Consider the following 21,653-nt stretch of genomic DNA (forward strand, 5'->3'; position numbering starts at 1 on the left):
TGCTTCTCCTCTACTTCACCAGCTGAAGTAACATCACACATCACAATTAAGGGATCTCTGGCCTTCTTTGAGTCTGCCTCCCACACCTACGCCCACGAGATTTACTCTCAGGCGTCTAGACTCACTCTGCGCACTTTTGTACGTGAAAATGTGCCAGCTTGTCGACGATACGGTCAATGTACCCTCTGACGACAATCTCTGCCGTCACTGTTTCTCTGCAACGACAACGCCTCCAGGCATGCGTCAACGACAATGATGACAGTGCCCTCTTGTAGTCTACAGGCTCGTAGACCACTGGGAGTTTTTGTCGATGGTAAATTTCTTCGACAGTTGGCCTCGTCGACGGTAGGTTCGTCGACGGTGGCCTCGTCGACGGTGGCCTCGTCGACGGTGGCCTCGTCGACGGTAGGCTCGTCGACGGTAGGCTCATCGACGGTAGGCTCGTCGACGGTGAGCTCTGTAGACGATTAGCTCTGTAGACGATGAGCTCTGTAGACGATGAGCTCTGTAGACGATGAGCTCCGTAGACGATGAGCTCCGTAGACGATGAGCTCCGTAGACAATGAGCTCTCTAGACGGTGAGCTCCGTAGATGGTGGGCTCCGTAGACGGTGAGCTCCGTAGACGGTGAGCTCCGTAGACGGTGAGCTCCTTAGACGGTGAGCTCCGTAGACGGTGAGCTCTGTAGACGGTGAGCTCTGTAGACGGTGAGCTTTGTAGACGGTGAGCTTCGTCAAAATTCAGGTTCAACGCCAGTTGGCTTCGTTGACGGATGACCCTGTCAACTGTTGGATTCGTCGATGGTTGAGTCCGTTGACGGATGACCCTGTCAACTGTTGGATTCATCGACGGTTGAGTCCGTTGACAGTTGGTTTCACACACTGTTGACTTTTATGCACAATGTTTTTCAGTAGACGATTTATCTCGTCGACTGCAGCTTTCTGCTACATCTACGTGATGGCTTTTTACTCCTGCCATTATTCTTCTTAGACAGCACATAGCCATATGAGCATGTTTTTTCTTCAGATCAGAAATATGTATTTCTGACAGCAAGGCTGCCACGGCCTGTACCATGGCGGGATTACGTCTTCCTTATAACTGGAGTTCTATTGCATTCACCTCCGGTGAATATTGGAGGTTTCCCCTCCTTATGAAGAGAGCGACAAATCGTTTTCCCTTTTTCCCCTCGTCCTGGGGTAACTACAGAAACAAGTTTGTTCAGTTCCTATCATAGACTGTATTTAGGAAGAAGGTGTTACACTCATACAGAGGCCAAACTCTGTGCCGGCGGTTTGTTTTCCACGCCTCGACAAGAAATGTGAAGCTCCCCACTATTCAGCCTACCCTGACTCAGTCATTACTCAGGCGGCACAGCGATTATCTTGCAAGCCAGATGTGCTCTGACATGTTGGAGCCAGTAGAACTTATTCCAGAATCCTTCAAGCCTCACGCTTTGAAGATCCTGCAGGAGAGAGAGAAGTGCATCAAAGATGATACACTGTGAAGCGGACATGTACAGGTTTTTTTCCACAGCTCGCTGTAGGGGCAGTCTGGCAAAGACAATTTTGCTTCAATGCTACGTCTTTCGCAGGGAGTTTCAGACTTCAATACTTCACTTGTTATATGGATTGAGGATCCCTTCTGGCCAGCATGTTGATGATGCACAGCAGACCATCTTAAAGGACACAGATACTGCCCGCACCTTCGGGATATAGAATCGTAGCCTTTTCGTGGTGCCGAGAACGTAGCTCCACGTCCTTTGTTTCAAGGGAGTTCCATCCAGTATTGGCTCCTGCAATCAGAACCAACTGCGTTACGCAACTCAAACGCAGTCATATAGGCACAGTACCAACAGGTCCTACATAGACTATCATCGTACAGCCGAGGCAACTCTTCTAGAAACAATGGATTACCTGGAACAAACCTTTGTTTCCCTCTTTCTACACCTCAAAAGGGACCTCCACCTTCTCTTCTACGGGTGTCATTTGCGCAAGTGTCTATATGGATACAATCCGGGACCGTCGGAGTGGTTCCGAATCCCCAACAGCGTTAGGGTTTACTCTCAGTTCCTGATCAACAAACAAATGAGTGAAGTGAAGTAGCAAATGATTTTGATCTTTGCGCAAACTTTACAAATGTGGTCCCTCAAGACAGTCCTAAAGTTCTTATGCCAAAACGACTTTATAACTACATCTCAACCTCCAGGATGTCTATTTTCATGTGCCAATCCTTCTTAAGCACAGGAAGTGGCTACGCTTTACAATAGGTACAGAATTTATTCAATTAAAGTCCTGCCTCTTGGATTTAGGTCCGTTTCACGTGTCTTTACGTAGATGCTGGCACCAGTGGCAGCCTATCTACGTCTGCAAGGCATTTAAATTTATCATTACTGAGACAACTGTATAATAAGGGCTCGCTCTTATTTACAAGCAGTCCAGCACACCCAGACTTACCATTCACTGTTTCAAGACCTGATTTTCAATAAATCATGACAAGTCCCAACTAGTACTAGCTCCGATATCAACGTTCCTCGGAGCATCAATCAATACAAGCCTAGCAAAGGTGTTTGTCTCACACAAACGACTGGCCTGCATCTCCCACTTGGTGGTTCTTCTACGTTGGTTGCAGGTCTCCAGTTCATTCGAAGATCTCATTCAAATCAATCCTCGGATGCAAGAGGCCTTTTTGTTTGGTGGGTCCAAGAAAGAAATTTGTAGAAGGGGTGTGCGTTTTTTCCTTCAAAAAGCGCCAGATTACACAATCACCACAGACTCCTCCCTCGAGGGTTGGGGAGCATATCTTCAAGGGCTGAAGGTCAGCAGGGAATGGAGCCCTCAACAAAAGGCTTGGCACATCAATCTGCTAGAGCTAGGTGCCATATTCTTAGCCCTCAAATCCTTTCGTGTTATCATTCAAGTGGTCATAGTATTGGTTCACACAGACAATACTTCAAGTATGCATTACTTAAACAAACAGGGAAGAACGGGTTTGGTTCTTCTATCTCAGATCGCCCAAGAGATATGGGCTTGGGCAATATGGCACAGGATCAAACTCTTGGCTGTTCATGTGCCGGGAGTTGCAAATGTGCTGGCGGACACCCTCAGCAGGTCAACAGGTGTCCAACCACGAATAGGAACTGCATCAGCCAATGGCGGATCGAATCTTCCAGCTGTGGGGTCTTCCCGATCTAGACCTCTTGCGACAAAAAAGAACAGCAAATGCCTGTTTCTTTGTAAGCTGGCATCCCCACAAGGACTCGCAGGGGAAGGCGTTTTTCGATAAACTGGTCTCAATTAATATGCTTATGCTTTTTCCTCCGATATCGTTGGTTCCGAGAGTTCTCCGGAAGATGAAGAAAGAGCTGTGTTGTTTGATTCTCATTGGCATTCTGATTCTCATTCTGTATTGGCAAGGCCACCTTGGCAATACTGGTTCACCGAACTTCTGGTCCTCTCAGAGTGCGATCCAATACAGTTTCGACCAGTACCAAATCTCCTCTCCATTCAGTATGGTCAAATTTGCCATCCGATCCGGCTTCTCTAAAATTAGCAGCTTGGCTCCTGAAGCGCCTTGAATTAGCTCATCTGACTATCTCGGCGGATTGTAGGAGGTACTGGCTTACACGAGCACCTACTAAAATAAAGACATTCAGTCTTAAAAAAAAATAATAATAATAATAATAATCTGCATTTGGTGTTAATCTGCTGGGGTTCTCCCATTTCATGCAATGCCGGACTAGATATTGCCTTTTTTCTTGCACCTGGCAAGATCAGGCTTATCTCATACAACGTTGAAGGTCTTTTTGGCAGCCATTTCAAGGTAACGTCAGGATGGATCCATCTCTCTTTATTCTTCAAGAATTCAACAGTTCTTTAAGGAACTACTCAGAATGTTTCCTCCTGTACGTCGTCCGCCTCCATCATGGCATTTTAATGTAGTATTAGCGCAGCTCATGCGTCACCCATTTGAGCCAATTCTCAGGATGTATTTCAATTTCCTAACATGCAACATTTTTTCTCTTTGCTAGCATTAACTTCATCTGAAGAGTCTGTGATGTTCAAGCTCTCACTGTCAATTCACCTTTCTTACAATTCACGTCCAATTCTGTGTTGCTACTTACAAACCCAAGGTTTATGCCTAAGGTGCCTTCGGATTTTCACCTGAATGAACTAGTTATCTTAAAGAAGTTTTATCCTAATCCCCCAATCCCCTGCGGAGAGGGCATTCTTACCCTTGGCATCAGAAGATGTTTTAAAATTCTATTTGCAAAGGACCTCTGTCATTCTCAAATCCGATCGACTGTTTGCCTATGGATATATACGGCAAGGACAAGCAGAGTCTAAAGGCACCATAGCTAGATGGATTTATGTAGCTGCTGACATTTGCCATCTTCATAGCTTATGGACATTTCCACTAAGGGCGTCCAGTTCCCAATCCTACTATTGCTCGTGGGGTTTCCTCGGCCATTGCTTTCTGCCATCAACAGGCAGGCAAGCCTCTACAGTCTTCAGTGAGGACCCATCCTACCAGGGCGATATCGTCTTCAACTGCCCTGTTTGCCGATGTGCCGCTGGATCAGATCTGCAGAGCAGCCATGTGGTCAAGCAGGCACACGTTTACGAAATACTACTGCCTGTGTGCCATTAGCAAAGCAGACTCTGCAGTGGGTGGGACAGGCTAGGCTTCGCTATCTTTTTCAATAAGGTGAGCCTCTGTCTTCCCTCCTCCATTAGGGTTTACCTTGTTACGGTACGTCTTGCATGATTATAGACATATTTGGTCTTATAAGTCTATGCATGTGTATCATGCTGGGAAGTTTTCTTCGGATATTACTGCTTTCTATTCTATATTCAAGCATGTGAATCTATGAAAGACACCCTAATACTGGAGAAGAACAATTGTTACTTACCTGTAAACAGGTGGTTCTCCAGTATTGGTGTCTTTCATAGATTCACAAGCGACCCACCCTCCTCCCCTCAGAGGCTCTTTTCTCCTCATAGACTCTGTAGTCACTCTTGTGCTACGAAAATCTGAGGTGCTGAGCTCTGAGGAGAAGGTTCTAGAGGGTTGCTGGCGCCTGATTGGCTGTGGTTTGGACCAACATAATGACAATGATAGACTGCAAATGGTTTTTTCCTTTTCCATGCATTCCTATGTAGAAATATGTGTAGGCTTGTTATGCCTTTTTTCTATTACATATTTCAGGTTTTATATTGTTACATATATATATATAGTATATTATTGCTATTTTATTTACCGTGGGACTCCCACTCCGACGACGGGGGATATTCAAGCATGTGAATCTATGAAAGACACCAATACTGGAGAACCACCTGTTTACAGGTAAGTAACAATTGTTCTTCTGCAACTGGACTGAGGTTCCTCTAACTACGTTATGGGTACCTCTGAAATCAATAGAACTTTGATAGCTTACCTATCTCACTGTGCATTTTAAAGGAAGAGAGGAGCAACATTGTGAAGTTTATAGTATATCTAGATTAAATGTTTTGGCAAAATCTTCTTTTAAAACATCACCCTAGCTGTTAAGCATTCAGATAAGGAGGCTGGTTTCTGGATAACTGATAACTTTAGCACAATCTGTTCATAGACGTCATTTACTGGTTACCAGGGGTCGCAGCTGCAGCTCCTGCCTTACTCCTTGCGACCACTGGATCTGCATTTTCGGCCCCTGGCCTCAGAGGTAACAGTGTAAGGAAGAACATAGGGCAGCTCGTCCGTGTGGGCATTTGTTGGGACTCTCAGCTCCTTGTTTGTCGTCAATTATTTTTATTACACTAATAGTGAATAATAATATATTATTCACTGTAGTGTACAGTTGTTGGAATATCATTCTCGCTGTCAGCAGAGATAAGTAAGAAATGCTTTTTTATATATATATCAATTGACTTGACTTGACGTGTGTTGTGTGCATGCCTGCAATTGAAAGTGTGTTCGTGTGAGAGTGTGTGTATGTGTGAATTAGTGTGTATATGTAAGCATGTGTGTGTGAGTGAACGTAAAGTTCAAATGGTGTGAGGCGTCACTTCCACCCCCCCTGGCCTTTTTGTGAATTGATGGTCATTAATATGTTTATTCCATTGTAGTTATTTCTTCTTTCCTCTTTCATTAGTGTATATATGGGAAACCGGGTGGACCCGTGTTCATTACAACAGCCTGCACCACAGTTGTACATCATTCGCAGAATCCAGACTTCTACGATGAGGTTAGTTTATTGCTATTAAATGGAACAAAAAGTGGTTAGGGCCAAGCTTACATGATACTTTTCCCTCCAAAAATTAGCGACCCCTTTTTTTTTTTAGAAATTGCTGCATTCTCCTCTCTACAACGACAGGAAATCTTCTAAGTTGTCAATCTTTGGACCTCTCCTTTTGACTGATCTTTCTAAAGGACTCGTGAACTTACAGAAATATGGCAGGAAGCAATTCTTTTGTGTTATTATAAAAATAAAACATGTAAGCACATATTAGAACGCAACGCATCAACTTAATTGGAAGCTATCTGCATGTTAAAAAAATATAGTGACAAATCATCTCATTTTAAATAGACATCAGCTTGTCTAGCAACATGTTTGCTTGTCAAGAGCGGGCAAAAATAGCACAGTCCTCAGCAATATCTCAAGATTTGGGCAGTTATGAAGCTTAGCAGCCTCCTCCCATTAAACTGTTGTTAGAAAACGACAGTCACAGATTTCTACCATCTAACTGTCTTTAATAAAAGTGCAATAGTGGTTCTTGGCGGGCATTTCAGGGCGGGCCAGGAGGTTGCAGCAGCTGTTTGGCGGATTTAAAATCACATTAGACATATGAGAATAAGCAGGCTTATTCAGTGAGGGTAGAATGCATTAATGTGCACTTTCCCTATCTCTTTCCCAATCATTTAATCTCCACACCATTCTTCCTCATCTATTCTCTCAAAATGATTTCATTTTCCCTGTTTCTCTTTTTCGTTTCTCGCTTGTTTTGTCTTGTTCTCTTTTCATCCTGAACTAACTCCTTCTTCTTCCCACTCCTCCCAGGCATGTGTTCCACGTGCCAGGCTCTGACTACTTTCACGCTTCTAGTTCACTTCACATTATGTTTTTGTTTTTCTGTTCCTCCCTCTGCCCCCGTTGCAGACACTTGAATGTCTTTTATTGGACCATCTGATGCTGCAATTGCAGATGCTTTGTTAATATGTAATATTTTGAACAAATGCTGCACTCAATGATTAATTTGTTCGACATCATAAATGAAGCTATAGATAGAATCTCTGGTTGTAACAGTAGCAGAGTGAGCTATCTTCACCTACCAACTCACAGGTGATGCTGACACCCTGTCTTATCCAAGATTTTGTTCAACCCATAACATAAAACTATGGGTGCTCGCCATGTTGTTGCACACCATATTAAGGACAGAATTCCTTTAGCACTCGAAAGAAGCTCCCGCTCAGATTCATCATGGTATTGCCAAAGCCACACCATAGTCACCTAACTGAGAGTCTCCACGTCTACCAAATGTTGTGTAGTGCTTAATTTGTCATATACAAAAGTGCCAGGGCCCTTATCAGAAGGCCGCTGCAGCTTGCACCACCCATTGCCCCTGCCAGCGTTGATAGAGACTGTAACAGCACAAGGACTCACCATCACACTCCCCCTACAAGTGTGACAATTCAGACTCTTCCAGGCCCCGAAAGCTATGAGAACGACTTGGGAGGCAAGTATTAGTCATTTATAATCTGCATTGAATTAATAATCAACTTGCTTTGCTCGCCTGTAAACTAGACAAACTGCACCCCCATTTGGTGCAATGTTATAGGTGCTGATGTTGCCAATTGAGTACCTGAAACCACTGTCTCAAATTAAGCACTGTGTTTGGCCTTCAATGGAGGTGCTCAACATTCTTTAAAGGCATGTGTGGCAAAAAGAACCTCTTCTCCCTCTTACCACTTGCACAATTCTTCAAGGTTACTTTTCTGGTTTTTACCCTTGGAGGTCCTAATACAGTCGTAGTGCATTCAATATCATATCAGTCATTGCCAGCACCGTTGCTATGTTAGCAGCCCTATCCAAACCCACAACTGTTGTTCAGTGAATACTACTTCATGCCATTTCCTTTCTCATCACTTATTATCACTTATTCCCAGCTAGATGCACTCTGTCAACTTCAAGACATCCTGCAAAGCATGCAACGCTGTTTACATGTATAAAATGAGATTCCTGAAGTATAGGCTCCAAACAGGAGCAGAAACTAGTAACGCCAAGAATAAACCCCTCATCCATCTGTAGCGCCCAAGTGCAAGAAATGAAAGACAACTAGGCACTTAGTATTCTCACAAATGTTGTCTCATATAACACTGCACCTAATTACATTTAATTGAATAAAGTTCTTCAGTCTTTTTGGTGCCTTCAAATCTCAATGTCTCCTCAAACTAATTGGATTAGATTGTTTTTATTTGTATCTCAACCAGTTAAGCTGCTCTGTTGTAACAGGCTCACCTTCTTTGGAGTGCTAAGTAGCATGTTACCTTGACGGACTAAGGTTGATCTATTTAAATATAGTACAAATACAAATACAGTAAACAAATACAGTAAATAAATAAGCCCAATGCACTCCAACCTGTAGAGAGTGGGACCGAATTTGAAACTCAGAGGGGTTCATCTATGAGTGATGAAGATTTGCTGCTCAATACCTAGATGTGAAAAACATTTATGCAGCACCAAAACAGTAATAAAATCAAAATACAAAAAATTAAAACTCCTAAATTGAATTGAAAAATAGAGTAAACCATAATTAATAACATGACAGCAGAATGACAAACTTTAATAAGGGGGACCTGAGAGATGAATTTTTTTAGGTTTAAGTAAAAATAGTATAAAAAAGCACAGACACCAATGTCAGTGGTCATGGAGGTGCGTTTTGAAGCCAATCGCGAAGGAGCATGAGCCGATATGTCAACCAGGTTCGTCCTGGTCAAAAGATTTCACCTTCTGACTTTGGGATTGATTAATATCTTGGATGTTAGTAATCTCTGTTGCAAGGGCGATGGAGTGTGCCTACCACCAAGATAAAAGTCCACAGCCAGATTTAGACACAGGCAGACCATAGGTTTAATCACAGCGGAGACTACTCTGTCTCCACTACGATTAAACTATCCCAACGGTCCTGTGAAGTAAGGGTTGTCGGAGGCATACCTGTAATTCCACCCACCTGATTTAGATGCTTGGAATTAGACGTCAGTTTTCACAACCCGTCGCCTCCAGGGAAACTCTGGAAGTAAGGGGCATTGAATACTCCTAAATGCTTTCCTCACCATGGGAGAGGACTCCCATGGCAAGAGGAGCATTGTCTTTTTTAGTTTTGAAAAGAAAATCACATTTCAATATTTTCTTTTTGAAAATAAAAAAGGAAACTGTCATGTTGATGGAGCCCTGCATCAAACAGCGAAATACATTGACAAGAACCGCTGTGACGGTGGTTTGTGGCAGTGCTTTATGAATGACCGCCAGCTTGATCATCATTTATAAAGCTGACGTGGAGTCCCCCCATCAGGGTGTTGGAGTAATTAACTCTGTCACCCTGGCAGAACAGCAGGCCATCCGCCAGGAAACAAATTGGGCCGTATGTCTTTTAAGTGTCAACCAACCCCAGGAGTACTTTTTTAAGGCTCCAGGAACTTAAGGGAGGCATTTAGTGATTCAGAGGGCATCAAACATAGGACAACAGCAGGGTCTATTGCGGTCAGGTTGCCACTGGTCAGATGGGTACTTTCTGGACAAGGCGTCTTGGAAAAGGTCTATTGCAGCTTGTGGACTCCCTTTAGCCACACAGGAGGTCAACCAACTGACCCTTAGAGTCCACTTCCTTGTCCTGGGTACAATAAGATAAGTTCCTGTCCTTCAGAACCCTCTCAAGTCTTAGAAAGCAGGTCCAGTCCTCTTCTGATCTTCAGAAAAGTCTAGAACGTTTTCTGAAGTGGGTGCCTGGAGGTGCCAAATTTATGCCCGGCACTAGCTAGTGGGCGAGGGTGACACCTGACCACTTCCTAACCAATGGAGTAAAAGTTTGCAGACCCTTACCTACCTTCTTTTGCAGTAGTTCCTGTTTGTTTTTGCAAACAGACCCACAATGCATTGTGCCAGGGTAAATCCAACATGGCAAAGGTCTTCAACTACACTAATCTTCGGCTCTGAGGCTGGGGGCGAGAGTCAGGATGTGCTAAGGTAATCCAAGTGTCCTCACACATGTAACATTCCCATGCGGCGCAGGGTCAAGACTGATTTGCATATGGCCAGGTCCAAATTGGGGTGGTGTGGTGAGCAAAGGAAAGATGGATCAAACCCAGATCTTTGTGAATGTTGGAGGATGGTTGCGTTGTTCAGCATTCTGTCCATCATTTGTTCCTTTTGCTTTTGTAGCCCTAAGTGGTAAGAGTATGCCCAGACATAGTGCTCCTTGCGCCACTGGATTCAAGCTAGCCTGGCTGATGAGGGGTGATGCCATAAACCGGTCCCAGAATGCTTGTTTCTGATCCAAAGAGAACCTGGCTTGGCAGTTTGGGCTGGACTGTTTGCATGAGGTAAAGGGTCAAGACCGATTTGCATATGGCTAGGTCCAAACTGGGGTGGTGTGGTGAGCAAAAGAATGATGGATTAAACTCAGATCTTTGTGACTGACAGAGAATGTATGCATTGTTCAGCATTCTGTCCATCATTTGTTCCTTTTGCTTTTGTCCCCCTAAGTGGGAAGGGTATGCCCAGGCATGGGTCCCGTGCTCACTGCGCCACTGGATTCAAGCTAGCCTGGCTGTTGAAGGGTGATGGCCCGAAACCGGTCCCAGGATGCTTGTTTCTGGTCCAGGTAGGACCTGGCTTGACAGTTCATGCTGGACTGTTCCCATGAGGCTCAGAGTGAAGACTGATTTGCAGATGACCAGGTCCAAACTGGGGTGGCGTGGTGAGCAAAAGAATTATGGATTAAGCCCAGATCTTTGTGACTGGTGGAGAATGGTTGCATTGTTCAGCATTCCGTCCATCATTTGTTCCTTTTGCTATTAAAATCAAGCAGTTACTGTATCCATGACAAACCCAGAGACAAATGTCTGGGAGGACAAAATCAGGGTCATTTAGCAACCAGACAGGCAACACACAAGAACTGTCTTACACCCTGGTCTCTCTCTTTCAACTGCACCCCAAGTGTTGCATGTAGCTCAACAGATCGGTCAAGCAGGATTTCACACTGTGCTGTCAAACAGAGGCCCACAAACTCACCCTCCATATTCTGTTGAACTCAGGGAAATTAGTTCTACCTACCCAGGTCAGTGGTATGCCTACTCCTGGGATTTCACACCCTTTTCAAATATATTCAAGGGATAACCACCTTCTTGGAGCTGACAGAAATTTATACTAATTAGCCTTCTAACAGTTCAGACAAGTAAAGGATAATTTTTTGAAAGTTACTTTTCCTAATATTTTCAAAACTCGAACTTTACCATTGAATTTCATATTTAATCATCATTGTTTGATAATTTCTCTAGCTAGTCCTTCTCCAGAGTTAGCAGTTTTAGTATTTTATTATGCACTCTGGTTTCCTACATAGGATAGCTAGCCCCCCCACAGTAAAAATACCTTTTTTTGGCTTATAGCTGTAAGGACATGTTAATGTTTGTTTTCTACATGTCCCACTTTTACATATCATGAAACCTACCTTGTGGGATACAAGACTTACATAGGTGTGACTTACTAATATTTAAAAGTAAGGTTTCAACCTATCAAATAGGTTTAATTTACCAGGTCACACTGTACATTACAATGTAGCAGCCAGGCTACATAAAGTAGACCTGAAGCTATGTTTGCAGTGCCACTGTAGTGGATGGCACAACCAATGCTGTATTCTACAATTGACATTTAAACTTCCAGGCCTCGGAAGCACTTTATAGACCATATACTAGGGACTTTTAGGCAAGTTAAATGTTCTAATTAGGAATAAGTAAATTTAACCATGTTTAAAGGGTGAATACTGGTACTTTACAATTGGTTAAAAATGGTAAAGTGCACAGAGCCCTAAACCCAGCAGAAATAATTGTTTTAGCGTTGCATTACTTTTATGGCGCAACCCAGACTCAAAATCTATCTTGACATTTACTAAGTCGATTTGCATGGCTTTACGTGGTTTAGTAAATACAACGTATTGCAAGGCAACGCATAGGGCTGCCTTGCGTTTCTTTGGTCTTTTTGCTGGGTTTATGGGTGGAGTATGTGTGTTCCCATGCATTCACCAATGTATTTTGTTACAAACTCAGAGTTGAAAAACTTGTAAGCTTGTGTTTGTATCAGAATGAGTCTACCCAACTCAGGCGTAATGTAGAGAGATATCTTCATTTCTCCTCATTGCTTCCTCTTCCTATACATGATGCATACTGCATCACACATAGAAAGAGGAGATTGCCTCATAGGATTGTTTTTGAAGAGGAAAGTATCCCTTCCTGTGCAAAAATAATCTTTCCTGTAAAACAGGCACCCCTGCAGCATGGCGCAGAGGTTCCTGCATTGGTGTAAAGCAGCACACAATACGCCAATGCCAGGAGAGAACAGAAATGCACCATATCTTAGCAGATATGGCGCATTTAGCTCACTCCCATTCACTCAAGTTGCCTTGCTGAGTTGCATTGCATAAAATATTAGTCAATCTGCCCCATAGAGTTCAGCAAAAGGTGAAAAATCTGGCACAACAATGAAGAAAAGGCAGATTTCCTACAGTCCTATAATAAAAATGTGCTATAGAAGAACAATTTTGAGATATCCATGAACTGTAATATTTTACCACTACTACAAGTAGTACAAGAAGTGAATCTTATCAGATCCATGCTGTGGCATGCCTGGGCTACTGCTATGCACTCTACACTGGTATTCTCAAAAACTGAATCTATGCGCTCCAGTAAGTGCAGGATCAGGGCCCAGATATTCAAATGGGTTCTGACAATGCACAGGCATTAAACACACTGTTTAAAACACTATTTTAATTCTTGTTAAATACAAGATTCAACTTGAAGTCCGCTGCAATACGCACAATATTTATTGGTGCGCTTGGTTGAGATACATGTAAAGGTAGGTGCTTCATTAGCACCAACCAGGCTCCTCCATTTGTTTAATATATAGAGCATGCAGCAGGAGAGGTTATGTACCATCTTTGAGGTTTTGACTCTGCACTACCAATTCTGATGTAGTAGAAGTAGCCATGTCTTAGCTATCACACTGGCTAAGATTCCCATGTCGATGTTGGTCTCTAATGAGCTTTGTAGATTATCAGGATAATCAGATATTCCATACATTCGAGGCAACACTATTTCCCAACATCATCTAGTATACCAGGCGTGCATAGAATGTTAAGAGGAAAAAAAAATTTCTGTTATAATTTGAGGTGTAGCCTGAGATCATGAATTATTTGAACAAAATATTTTAATGTTATCTTGTCTATGACGTTATTGATGTACAGGACTGCTTGAAATGGGACTGAGCTTGCCAGGTGGCTCTGTTTGTCTGCGTGCAGGACAACCGATCATGGTTACCCCTCTTCCTCCCTCCTCAACTATCTGACAAGTAACTGGATGGGGATTCCCAGATGTAAGAGCTTTTGTAATCATATTGCCTTTCAATGTGGATGGTGCACCCCATAGCAGGACTGCTGCATTGTCTTCCAGGCAGAGGATGTAAGGACAGTAGTTCACCTCTTTTGAGGCTGAGCTTTGGCATGAAGCGCAATCTTATTGCAGACATTGCAATGTGTACCAGCCTAGGCAGAACTCGTTTGGTCACTCCAGGTCATGAGAAAAAAAAAAGTATCCCTGAGGCAAAGATAAGCAACCTTTTAGAAGTCCTTTTTGACATATTTGTAGTAGAAATCTAAATTTACCAATGTATTAGAATATCATTCTTTGTTAAACGTTACAAGGATGTAATTTGTATTTTGTTCCTATCTCAAAATACTCAAAAATGCTGTTTGATCATTCTGAGATTTGCTCAGCATGTATCATTTTTCGGGACAGCACATATCATTTTTAGTTATTATTACTATATAGTATATAATATATAGCGCTACGAGGCCTCCGGGTAGTCTGCGCTATATAAATGGAATTTTTCATTTCATTTCATTTCATTACTGCAGAAATATTTTCTTTAGAAATGTCAATTAACTCAGCATGCTTCTTTCACTTCAAGGCATTGTGGAACTGGGCCTTGTAGACTTCAATGCACCCTCTGTCTAGAGTTGATTTTCTTCATGTTAGAAGTAGACTTAAGAACAACATCTTGTTAGATCTGACATGTTAGCATGGCTACTTATCAAACCTTCTGTGTTTTAAATAAAATATGCTGCTTATACTGTGGACATATCTAAGTGTTAAATATGTCAATTGGTATTTGCCAATCAAGTAGGATGTTACAGGACTTTAGTGAAGTGAGAGATGATTAGAACACGCTTACTTTCCTGGGTCCTAAACTGTCAGAAATTATGGGCAAAGGAAAGACTCAAGGATAGATTGTAAAACAAAAAGTGGATTTCCAGTAAGCCTACACTAATGTTGGCCGGGTGTTCTTATTTTAGGAATCGTTTCTATCAATCTCTTTATTGTGCTGTACATGGTATTGGCATACTAATATTTCTATGGCACCCAACAAACTGTGGCACTGTGTTATGTGTATTTTGTATACCTCACTATAACCTTAGAGGATATCCTTAGACTGAGCAGGTTTGTTGCCTGCCGGAGTCTGGGGCAGGGGGGTTATTCAAAGAGCCAGGTCTTCTGCTTCTTGGAGGAGGTTCTGATGTGAAGTGGGAGGTCAGTCCATACTTTAGGAGCGATGTATAATAAGGTGGTCCTCTAGATCTGTTTCTGTGTATGCGAGGGATGTGTGAGAATAGAGTCCGGCAGAGTGGAGATGTTTGGATGGTTGGAGGAAGGAGGTGCAGCTGTTCAGGTTTGCATGATCTTTTGTGTAGTGGTGTTGCTTGGAACCCAATTGAAGATATTCCTCAGCATCTTCAGAGTGTGGAAGCAGGATGTGGTGATTGCATTGGCGTGTGCAGTCATGTCCAGTTTGCTTTCTGTGATTATCACAATGTTCGTCGTGTGGGTGCTGTGGGTGGGTGTCAGTACAAGGTAGGCCGGCCTACTTCTGACGCAGTTCCATGTTGAGGTCTTCTTTCTGAAGATCACTACTTCCATCTTGTTGGTGCTGAGCCTAAGACAGTTGGCTTTCATCCAGTTGGTGTGTTTGCTCATGCAGACTGTTAACTTGCTTCTCGTGTGAGGGGTCTCGTCTGAGAGAAAGTGTAAGAACTGGGTATCGTCAGCATAGGACAAGATGCTAATGCTGTGTGCCCGGATGACATTGGGCAAAGGGGTCATGTATACTTTGGAGAGAGTAGGGCTAAGGGATGACCCTTGAGGCACTCCGCGGATGACTTTGCAGGCTTCAGGAGAGTACAGTGCCAAACTTATAGCTTGGGTTCTACCTGTGATGAAGGAGCAAATCCTGCACAGAGCGGGTCTTTGGGTGCCACTCTCATGAAGGCAACTGACAAAAATGGGGGGGTGAAACTGGGTCAAATGTTGAAAGGTCCAGGAGGATGAGGGCCTTTCGTCTCCTCTGTCCAGGATCAACTGGATGCTGTCTCAGGCAGTGATGAGTGCTGTTTAGGTAATGTAGTTGAGCCTGAAGCCAGATTGGGTGGCATGGAGGAGCTGGTGGATGATGAGGCACTGCTTGATGATCTTCTCTAGGACCTTTGGTAAGGTAGGAAGGAGATCCGTCTGTAGTTGGCGAGTGTGGCTGGGTCTACAGAGGGTCTCTTGAGCAGGGTCATCACCATGTCCTGTCTTCAGGCATCCTGGAAAGTGGCTGAGTCAATGGAGGCATTGAAGATGAGTTTTAGAGCTTCACAGATATGTAGGAGTCCCTTGGGGATGACATGGTGGGGACAGGTGTCTGACCGAATGCCAGAGTGAATGGACTTCATGTTAGGGGTAATCTGATTTGTGGTGATGGTGGGACATGAGGTTAGGGTCCATTTATCATGGGTGAAGGGAAGAGATTCTGAGAGTTTGTGGCAAAGGATTATGAGGGGATGATGTTGCTGGAAGCAGCTGCTGGTGGGGTGAAGTACATGATGGCAAATCTTTCCTTGTTGCTGTTGGTGCCAGCGTTGATGTGGTTTGTAAGTGCTGTTTCGTTGGTGTTCCTGATCTGTTGGTGTTAGCATCTCAGGGCAGATTTGAAGAAGTCTTTGTCCACAAAATTGTGGCACATTCTCTCCTTGCACTCCAAATGCATGCAGTGAAATTTTGTTCTCCTGAGTTCCTCTTTGTATTAGGTAGCTTGAGGTCGAGCTCTTGCCACTGTCTTACATTTAAAAGTGGCCAGGGAGTCTGCGCAAGTGGTGATCCAGTTGGTGAAGTTCTTACTGTCTATGAGCATGTTGTTGGTGTGCTAGGGCTGGTGCGCAGAAAGACCAGAGGTCCAATCCTCTTCAGGAATGGTTTGGATCACTGACACAATATCGTCAACAATAATATTGTGTAACAAAAATATTGCGTACAAAATATTGTATTACAAAAATAACGTCTCCCTATACTTATGATGGTAGTACCAAAATATTTTAAAATATATATTGTTTTTTGAAATATATATAGTTTAATATAGTAAATCTTACATATGTTATTATAATATTATTTTAATGTAAATTGAATAATGTTTAATACTAAATATAAATATACACTTATATAAATTTCAAACTATATTTAAAATATTTTAACAATAATACAAACAATACCACAAAAAAATAACATAAGAACTAAAACTCATAAAAATAATGAAAAGGCTATATTTTTACACCTATATTATTGAAAACGATACTAACAACAACTATATTCTTAATAACGATGCTACTTACCTGGAAAAAATGATATTCTTGACAACGATGTTTCGTAAGAGCATTGACCCCCTGCCTGTGAGCCATAGCACACACACTCTTTTGTTCCCAAGCCCATTACTTTCCTCCATAATGAACAACATGCCATTAATTGTTCATCCCCCACCGAGCTACCACTGAGCTGTCTTTCCCAGCAGGCAGCAGGCATACCCATATGCGAGGTTGACGGGGGACCAGCTGGGGCTGTGTAACTGAACTGCACATGTCAGATTGACTAGTATTTTGCTTGTGGCCAGCCCAGCATGTGCAGTTCAGGCTTCCCCAATCAACTCTGCCGGGGAGATAGGCAACCAGAGACACAGACCCATCAGACTCAGATGGTGCTGATTGTTCGCCTATCCCATCCAATCCTCGCACTGTTCTCATGCTGATTACTATCATAAACAGCATGAGAGTAGTGCTTGCATTGGCTGGGATTTGTGTTCCTTAGTTTCTGTGAGCTTCATTTCAATATTGCCAGACACCCTGGTACGAGTGTTTTCAAATGTTTGGACCATGGTTAAGTAAAGAAGAAGATTGTTAAGTTAAGCTGATTATTTTTATTATATTAAGTGAATCATGTAGCAGCAAATGCAGTATGCATGCCCCACCATTTTTGATAGTCACCAGCTGTCACAGACTTTACACACATGTGGTCATTATGAAAACATGCATGCCTGTAATGCTTTAATCATTGGGGGAATAATGACTTTACTCAGTACCTTTACCTAGTGGAACATTATAAAAACAAGTTTTACTGTGGTGCTTTACATTCTGTAGTCCAGAGGATGTTAGGTCCCCACCTTGAGGGACTACTGTCTGCCAAATTTATATTCTATACCTTGATTGGAACCGCCATCCTGACGGTCCATGTTAAGGAACAAAATGTTTAGTGGACGGCCACTTGCGGGTTCGACTGCTATCCACCAAACTTGTAAAAAAAAATTGTTTCGCAAAAACAAACTCCCGATGTGGGAGCTTTTTTTTTTTTTACAGAAAATGAATGACTACAAACCTCCATGCCCTGGGAGTTTATTCCCTGCGTGTGGAGGTTATTCTTTTTTTACAAAGTTCTTACGTTGATAGACAGGCTTCAGGCAGTCAACCCTAAGTAGATTGGGTGGCGTGATGGATTTACTCCAACGACCTCTACTCTATATGGCCTTTGGTGGTAGATTTCTATCGATAGATCAAACAGGGACTTCGACTTTGGAAAGCTGATGTCCACTGGTGTCTGAATGAGGCAGTTTTTTGGACAAGGTAACTTACAACAGAGTTCTCTGTACGCCATACTCTAAATCAACCCCATAGGGTTTTAATGGTCAGTGGCCTGGCACGCCACCCACCTCCCTACAAATGAGGGCCTTATAATGAAGGTAACAACACTTCTAAGATGTCATGGTCTCCCGGCCACATGACTGGTGACAACTACATTGCAATATACAAACTTAAGAAATAAACTTGGAGATTCAAGTAAACATTCTACACCATAAGGTGTTATTGGTAGACATTTCAAAGGTTCCTTTCCAAAACTTAAATATATGAGTTAAGATTGTTCATAAGTGAGTTCAGTGAAGCTGTCCTCATATCAAAGTGCCCTGAAGCCGCCACAATGAACCGTGAGCACTTCTGCGAACAGCATATACCTTAGATATAGTAGAACATTCTAGAAGATATTGTATATCCGTTTAGTCATAATTCCTCCTATAATACACACAAGAAACAATTCTCTTGCAAAATCGGTATAGTTCAGTTCTGCTGGCCTATGCTATTCTCTTGTAAACTGACTAAATATAAGAAAGAAAGAAAAAGCAATGAAGGGAGCTCCTGAAAATTGGGTCAGGTTTCATGCTGCTTCCCTACAGCTGTTATGACGTGATGTAGCAGTCTTACTTTAATTTCCCTCAGGGCTGTTGTTATTGTGCAATGCTGTATTTCTCTGGGAGAGGAAATCAGTTGGCGAGGCCAAGGCACAGATGCTTCCTAGTCTGGATAAAGTTACCCTCAAGGAGCACACAGGAGTCTGTGATAGCTCACAACCTCAGAATATCAGAGACTCCTGCACAGAAAAAAGCATGACACTCAACAGTTCCAAAAATAACAGAACTCAAATCTAACATGTTGAAGTGGTTGACTCATGACCTGCAGTTTCTCAATCAGGTGGCACTCCGAGCTTCCTTCTGAGGTCGGTAAATTGAGTGTCTTAACATCTGTTATTTATAGTGCTTAGAAACAGTAGAAGAGCAGCTTAAGCGCGTTGTTAACACATTTTGTTATCATTAATAGCTCTCACCCTGGGCAGAGTTTTGGGACGTAGCTGTTGATCGTCAAAGAAAACTTATCTTCCATTTAGTGGTGTGCTGTCCCTCAAATTGTGTGGTTGCCGTGTGTTCGTGTTATACCACTGGAGTAACTAATTATATACTTATTGGGTTGTGATAGAGTCTGACCCCTACTTGTTTGCAGTGTACTCCTCCAGTTCCAACAACCAGTATATTTATATGCAATATTTTGTATGCGTAATGCTCTCGTGCCACTTAAAGGGTGCTGCAAAGGGCGACAGTCTGAAGTTTGGTGCTGCCGCCCACTTGAGGAGAAACCACCTGATTGGTCTGTTTTCCCTGTTCATTGTGAAAAGTTCATTCCACACCAATTTAGCCTAAAATTAAGTCTACTTATTTTTAGGTCGGGCAGACAGTGCAACTTTCCATAGTATGCATTGTTACCAGGGGTCTTATTTACAAGCCCCTTGCGCCACCAGCGCGTCACTTTTTGTGACGCACCGGCAGTGCATTTTACTGCCCCATATTTACAAGGGCAGAAAAAGTTACCCTGCGTGGCCTGTCCTGTCCTTGTAAATACGACTCCTTTAAACGCAGCACTTTGCGTGAAAGGGGTGTTCCATGAGTGTTGCTGTGGGTGTTCCCACGCAACACCCATGGAACCTGACACATTTCCAGATTTACAAGAAATCGTAAACCTGGAAATGTGTGTGAATGCTACGCCTCCCCATGGTAGGAGTAGGGAGGTGCAACAAGGAGAAATGTATTAATTTCTCCTCGTTTGTTTCCTCTTTCTATGCGTGCTGCATTCTGCAGCACACATAGAAATAGAAAATCGCCACGGATGATTGTTTATGTACATGAAGGTGTCCCTTCCTACACATAAACAATCATAAACAAAAGGATGTTTTGCAAGGTATGTGTGCTAATTCAGCACACATAGAAGTTAAAAAACAAAATTTCAGATTGTTTATGTGCAGGAAGGGAACCCTTCTTGCACATAAACAATTATCACCATGACGCAGGCATCCTTGCACCATGGTGCAAAGATGCCAGCATCGGCGCATGGCAGCCCATTGTGCGCCAGCGTAGGGGTGAGCACAGCAATGCAACATATTATTGTAAATATGTAGTATCCCTGTGCTTTGAAAGTGACATAGTGTGGCGCAGCCAAAGGGCTTGCGATGCTGCACTGCGGCACTTTCTTGCAAATGAGGCCCCAAGTCTCTGAAAAAACATTGGCCCTAATTTTTCATTGCCCAGTACTGGTGATCATGGGCCTGCAGAAAATTTGTATGTAATTTTGCTGTTACTGCCTGGTAAAAACACCCTAATATCATTCAGTGACAAGTAAATCCCCTTGTGATGGAAAAATATAATTTGGGACTGTTTTTTACAGTTGCAAAAACCAAATGGAATTTTCCACTCCATGCAGTTACACTGCATACATTTACCACTGACAGTGGGCAGGTGGGAAATGTATTTGTTTATTCAATAATTCATTAAAAGACTGCAGAATTGCCAGTCGCCAATGCGTTTCTTCCCATCCGGGACTTCTTCAGGGCTCTGATAATAGTGTTCTTGTCCAAGATCGTATCAACCTTCAAACAGTTTCTCCGTCGTCTGTATCCGTACTGGGATGTAATTCTAGCTAGAATTACATCCCAGTACGGATACGGGTGACGGAGAATCGAACAAATGCTTGCCACTGGTTGATAGGATTATTAAAGGTTGATGGATGCAGGAGGAATTTTCCCTATGATGTACGTTTGGAAAGAGTGTCAGTAACCAAGACCACATATGAATAATATATGATTCTGCCAAAAAAGAAACTGTTTGAAGGTTGATCCGATCTTGGACAGGAACACTATTATCAGAGCCCTGAAGAAGTCCCGGATGGGACGAAACGCTTTGGCAACAGGCAATTCTGTATTGTTTTAATGAATTATTGAATAAAGAAAATAACAAACCTCCAATCAAGACTCTGAAATTTTATCCTTGGGAAGTTTTCAAGTGAATCTTGCTCAACACTGTGAATTATTTAATCATTGAAATATAATTTACTTACATGTATCTTGGTGCGGGTCAATTTTTGTTATGTCTTTAAGTGATTTTTAATCACGCTCAGGGGGTGTATATGGGTCACATCCCAGACCTTTACGCACAAGGAATAAAGAATAATATAGGCATTACTAATAGTGGAAATTGGTGCTGGTCTAGTATAGCTCTGACTCTTGGTAGTGTTTTGTGACAGTAAATGTATTTGTGCACGTGTTGGTGGGGTGGGAGATGGAGAGAGGGGTGTGGGCATTGGAGGAGGGAAGTGGTAGCATTTTTGTCATCAGAATGAAGCGGTGTATTCTCCGCCCTGCTAGAAACAAGCTAGGCCGCTGGTGCGTTACTTCTAA

General features: G+C 42.8%; 1 protein-coding gene across 9 annotated transcripts in view; it reads left to right on the forward strand.

The window, feature by feature from the left end:
- Positions 1-21,653, forward strand: part of DOCK10 (dedicator of cytokinesis 10) — a 1,740,483-nt gene that overhangs the window by 1,093,625 nt on the left and 625,205 nt on the right. For all 9 annotated transcript variants that reach the window (XM_086943899.1, XM_086943900.1, XM_086943901.1 and 6 more), the window contains exon 19: positions 6,130-6,222. In XM_086943899.1, coding sequence (XP_086800025.1) covers positions 6,130-6,222 — 93 coding nt within the window. The remainder of the gene's footprint in view (positions 1-6,129; positions 6,223-21,653) is intronic.

The sequence above is a fragment of the Lissotriton vulgaris genome, chromosome 11 (genome assembly GCF_964263255.1).
Source record: "Lissotriton vulgaris chromosome 11, aLisVul1.2, whole genome shotgun sequence".
Taxonomy (NCBI): Eukaryota; Metazoa; Chordata; class Amphibia; order Caudata; family Salamandridae; genus Lissotriton; species Lissotriton vulgaris.